Genomic DNA, 5455 nt, shown 5'->3' on the forward strand with positions numbered 1-5455 from the left:
CACTATATTTTAGCCTTGACATGGATACTTCATTATATAATAGCAATAACAATGATTTATAAACTGTCAAAAAACGTTTCACTTTACATTCCACTTGATATTTTCTAGTCGTTAAAAACCAGGCCTTTTTTTAAGCCTCTTTTGTCAGTTAAAAACATAACAGAGCAAAAGTATTTAAATTTATGAAACTTTATTGTCTAATTTTTTTATGAAACTTTTAGCGTCAATAGGGTTTTTTTTACGCACTATTAAAAATTATTGTTAAAAAAATTATACTCATAGGCGCGCACACATAAACAAAATATTTTTTAGAATTTTACCTAAAAAAAAATTTCTGTAATAAATTTTAAAGTATTTTGATTTAACAGTATTTACAAAAATGCGATATTGCATTGTCTCGCAGATACAACATTGAGAGCTGTTTTATTTCCTTGAGGAGGTAAAATATTTTATTTCCTTGCTGAGTTAAAAGATTTATCTAAACTAAACTTGATTAACAATCTTACAAACAAACAGTAAATATAAAAAAATTTCATAAAATTTTTAAAATTTCAAAAGCTTCTGTAACAAGCTAAGAAAAGGTCTTTCAATACAATATTTATAACACTGTTTTTTAAAAATTACTAATATAAATAAATAAAAATCTGTTGAAAAAATAATAAATAGGAACACTTTATAAGTTTAAATTTTTAAAATTTATAAATTATATATAGTAAATAAAAAATTAATTTTTTGCTAATACGAAGTTTATAGGACTATTACTTAAATTATATATATTAAATAATATAAATTACTACGCAATATAAATTAATCTAAAAATATTTGAAACATAGCATCACTTGTCTTATTAAAAATATTCAACAATTTTTAACAAATATTGAGATACGATAAAAAAAACATTGCTGATATATTAACAAAATATTTTAGAATGTATTTTATTAGTGACGACAAAAAGTCGTCATCTTGTGTCAAGGTGACGACAAAAAGTCGTCATCTTGTGTCAAATGTTACTTAATATTTGACGATTTTTTTATTTGATTATTCTTAATATTTGAAAGTTTTATGAGAATAATATAAAACTGAAACGTAAATATCTTTAACATAAAAATTTATATGGTTATTTTTATTTAAATAATTATATAAATCGTAAGTAAACATTTTTTACATCTTTAATTAGAATTACTAAATTACTAAATTACATTTTTACTACTCGATATATACAACCTTACAATTTTTGATTATTTGTTACATTTAAATTTATTATATACAACAATTCTCGCATGCCTACCTGTTTTCATAAATATTATAAACGAGATTATAGCCTTAGGGCGCCAACTAAAATCGAGCAAATTTAGATGTTACTCTGTGCAAACTACAATCGAACAAATTTAGATGTTATTCGGTGTAAACTACAATCGAACAAAATTAGATGTTACTTGGCGCCAACTACAATTGAGCAAATTTAGATGTTACTCAAGGATCTTTTATTCTGAAACTGTTATGATCAACTTAAATTAAGCCTACTATGTATATTATGTATTCAATATAGAGCCGTAAATATTGCATAGCTTAAACCATCGTAATGTCTATTTTTCTTCTCTCCGTATAATAATGCGAATTATTGATCGCAGTCCCCACGGGTGGTCGACTTTTAATGAAAAAGAGGAAGCTGTTAGTTACCTTCCCATACGTCTTGCATCTGCTTGGTTTTAAGTCTTTTTTGTTCTAACGCACAAGATAAAAAAAAAGGTTAAAGATAAAAGGTTAAAGACACAAGATAAAGGTAAAGTGGAAAAAGTAATGTTGAAAAGTTAATGTTGAAAAAAAACGCAAATTTAAATTATTCTTCAAGTTTTAAAAATTAATTTTTTTTTACCTCGAGCTTCTTTTAAAACGTTCCTGTCTTTAATCTTTTGTTCATTAGTTAGGTTTGTTTTAATTCCTAAAGCTCCTGAAATCAAATTTCGTGCTACAGATCCAGTAGTCGGCGGGCGTTTTTTATAAGGCAGAAGTACATCTGAATATAAAACAATATAAAAATAAACTTAAGTTTATAATACATAAAATAAAAAAATGTAAAAAACCATTTTGAAGATAATTAAAAAGAAAAAGTAAAAAATTTACATTAAAACTATTAAAAATAAAATATATAATTATTAAATATTGAACAAAAAAAAACAACCTTTAAATTCTCTCGCTTTTATTTTTGACTGTCTTGTTCCATTAATGACCTGTCTCATCTGAAGCATCGGCGAATAACTCTTGATAGCTTCATGTGCTAAAATAAGATAAAACTACGATAAAATATATCGAATTTAAACTAATAATAAAAATAATGGTTATTAACAATTATTAATATAGTAAATAAACAATAAATTTTAGTTTCAACAAAATACTTGTGTTTTTCACAACATAGGTTCTGTATTTCCAACAGAATTCTTGTGTTTTTTAAACATAGGCTCTGTATTTTCAAAGAATTAATGTAAACTGGTTTTCTTGGTTTACAATCAATGTTTTTAATTTTAGCCTGATTGTTTACCTTTTTATATATATACAAAAACCTAGAACTAAAGTAGCAAATAAATACCAGAATCTAAGTCTGTTATCACAATACTTAACAAGGATCTACCAATTGGTGCTAGATGTAGATAAATTCTTCCTAAGGTTGAAAAAGGGGAGAAAACAAATAATGGTCCACCTGGTGGTTTTGGCTATTCTGAAAACATTAAACCTATTGTGCTGTTGCTTTATTTTCGAAGTTGCACATTTTAATACAACAGAAACAAGCCAAGAATCAGCTAATGCTGGTCCTTTCCCATAAGGAAGACCTCCAGATAATTTTTTACTGTCTTGTGACTCCGTAAAGTGTGTCAATGGTGTTGGTAGCGTTTTGGTCGAGGAATAGGACATCCAAATCCTTGCACTGTTTAAAATGCGAAAAAAATTTTCAGATAGTTGATGGCCAAGCTCCTTATGGAGCATTTAGACAAGTTGCAAACCAATTTAATCATGTTGAACATGTTACAAATCATATTAAACATGTTGCTAACCAATTGAATCATGTTTAGCCAGAAAACTAGGTCAATTTGACACTTGAATGTTTGTAGTTCTACAACTATGGAGTTAGATACATTTAAAAGCTCACTTTTATTTAACTCAAAAGTTTCTTTTTTGCAATGAAGGCGTTGAATATTCACAACTAGTCTGCTACTAAAATTATTATTATTTTTTTTTTCAAAAGAAGAAAAAAAAAATTTGCTGTCCTCCTCTCCCACATTAAGATTTTGATCTATTTGGGATGATATAAAGTGATGGTTTTTTTATCGTTTTACACTATTTTTAGTGTTTTAAACTATTTCACAATTTAAATTTACTTTTTTTTACAATTTAAATTTACTTAGAGTGGGTAATTTTTTATGAGTAAATTATAACTTACATAGATTTCTCCAACACCGTCTGGTGAGTCTTGTTGGATTCTACCACAAAATCTAATTTTTTGGTGCTGATTATGTGTATAAAGATCCTAGTCATGCATATTTTTACTCTAATTATTGTATCACCCTATGTTCTATATTCATAGCAGATGTAGCTGACAACAGGTAACTTGTAATATGGATGCACAAAAGAATGGAAATACCATTCAAATTTAAACATTACAGAAAATTTAGATTGTTATATTTATATACAACAAAAAAATATAAAAAATTATGTTCTTTGACTGATAGGTATTTTAACCCATCATAGTAGGAGTTCAAACAGGTGATCCCTGGTGTTGCCAACCTCAGGGTTGTTTCGATGTCATTTGCCATCATAGTCCTCTTATTCTTCCATATCCCATGAGCCTTTGCAGCTGATTTTAAAAACGATGGCCTACAGTTAAAATTCTAACTTGTCACTATCTAGCTATTAGCCAGCAAGGTCTAGTCAGAGCTGCACAACTACTACTAGACAGCAACGTCATAGTCAGAGCTACGATGGCGCTTTGATTGAATGATATCATTATTGCAATTTTCTATATAATACTCCAAAAAAAAAGGCATAGATTTGACCAGCTCAGGATCCACCTTCTCTTTCTGTTATTCTTACTCTGATGAACTAAATTAGTAAAAGTACAAACATAGTTTAAACAATTGTCTGTAGCTATTGCATTAATCTGAGGTTTAATAAAACCTATGTAAAATACCAAACTTCATTCAACTACAACACTTTTAAATTTGCAAAATATATTATAGAACTAGAAATAGTTATCTGTTGACAGTTTTTGAAATAAATTGCTTGTGCACGCTCTCCCATTTATATTAAACCTCTAATGCAGGTGGAACATGAGGTCTGCAAAGAGCTTCCCAGTTTGAGCTTCTTTTAACATCTTGGCACTTGATTTGAAATTGTTTTCGAGAATAAAAACCACAACTAAAAGAACCATACCATTAAACAAAAATTAAATAAAAAACTGTATACAAAATGTAACGATAATAAACATTACTTTATATAAAGAAGTTTCAAATGTAATGAACATTGAATAAATTGGATTGTTCATAATTTGTCACAATAAGAAAAGTTTAGATTAAAGCATACGTATGCATAATATAAATAATACATCAAGCTTGTTGCAGACATTGTATTTAAAGCACTGGTGCCGCTTTTTCAAAGTTTTTTAATCAAATTGTACACATCTGAGATTATTTTGATATCACTGGAAAATTTTTATATTTTGAAAGGTTCATATTCTTTTCACTATATCTTCAGTAAATGAAAAAGTCTGTAATTTAAACAATTTCATAATGTAAAAGTAAATTATAGCCGACTAACGTTATTAATTTTTTTTTGGTGGCAACCTAAGTCTGCTACCAAAAATTCTTAGTTAAAGTGCTTCAAAACTCCACTACGAAATGGAAAGTAGCAGAGTTGCTGAGTAGCGGATTGAGTCACGCTGCCTCCTAGCTCTGATATATATGTGTGTGTGTGTGTGTGTGTGTGTGTGTGTGTGTGTGTATATGTATATATAAATTTTTTTAGATTAATTGATCCTAAAAACCAATGCTCAGGTGTAAAGACTTCAAATTTTAAACTGGTATGCATTCAGATTCATGCATTTAACTGATATGCATTCAATTTCATCTTGAATTTGCTTTTGTTACCTAAAAGATTATTTTTTTTAGAAAATTTGCTATTTCTAGACCATACAATAGGGAAAACTAGTGATCTGAGCCCCGCAAAAAAGACGACTCATGCTTACAGTCTAAACTCTGTGAAAAAATGAAAACTAGTCAAAAGTCATCTTTTCAGATGATTCTACCAATCAAGTATTAGATGACAGAGTTCAACTCAGAAGAAGATTGGGAGAGAAGTTCAAGGAAGATTGCCTCCATCAGACGGTAAAATTCCCCAGGAATATCATGGTGTGGAGTGCAATATCCACCCAGGGACAAGTTGTCTGCACATTGTACAGGGCACA

At 28.4% G+C, this 5455-nt stretch overlaps 1 protein-coding gene across 1 annotated transcript in view; it reads right to left on the reverse strand.

Annotated features, from left to right (window-relative positions):
• Positions 1-1074: 1074 nt before the first annotated feature.
• LOC101236319 (uncharacterized) overlaps positions 1075-5455 on the reverse strand; it is an 18392-nt gene continuing 14011 nt past the window's right edge. The window contains exons 6-8 of the mRNA XM_065792505.1: positions 2183-2278; positions 1877-2017; positions 1075-1725 (exon numbers count right to left, since the gene is read on the reverse strand). Of these exons, the coding sequence (XP_065648577.1) occupies positions 1673-1725; positions 1877-2017; positions 2183-2278 (290 nt within the window). The 3' untranslated portion in view covers positions 1075-1672. The remainder of the gene's footprint in view (positions 1726-1876; positions 2018-2182; positions 2279-5455) is intronic.

The sequence above is a fragment of the Hydra vulgaris genome, chromosome 03, assembly GCF_038396675.1.
Source record: "Hydra vulgaris chromosome 03, alternate assembly HydraT2T_AEP".
NCBI classification, from domain to species: Eukaryota; Metazoa; Cnidaria; class Hydrozoa; order Anthoathecata; family Hydridae; genus Hydra; species Hydra vulgaris.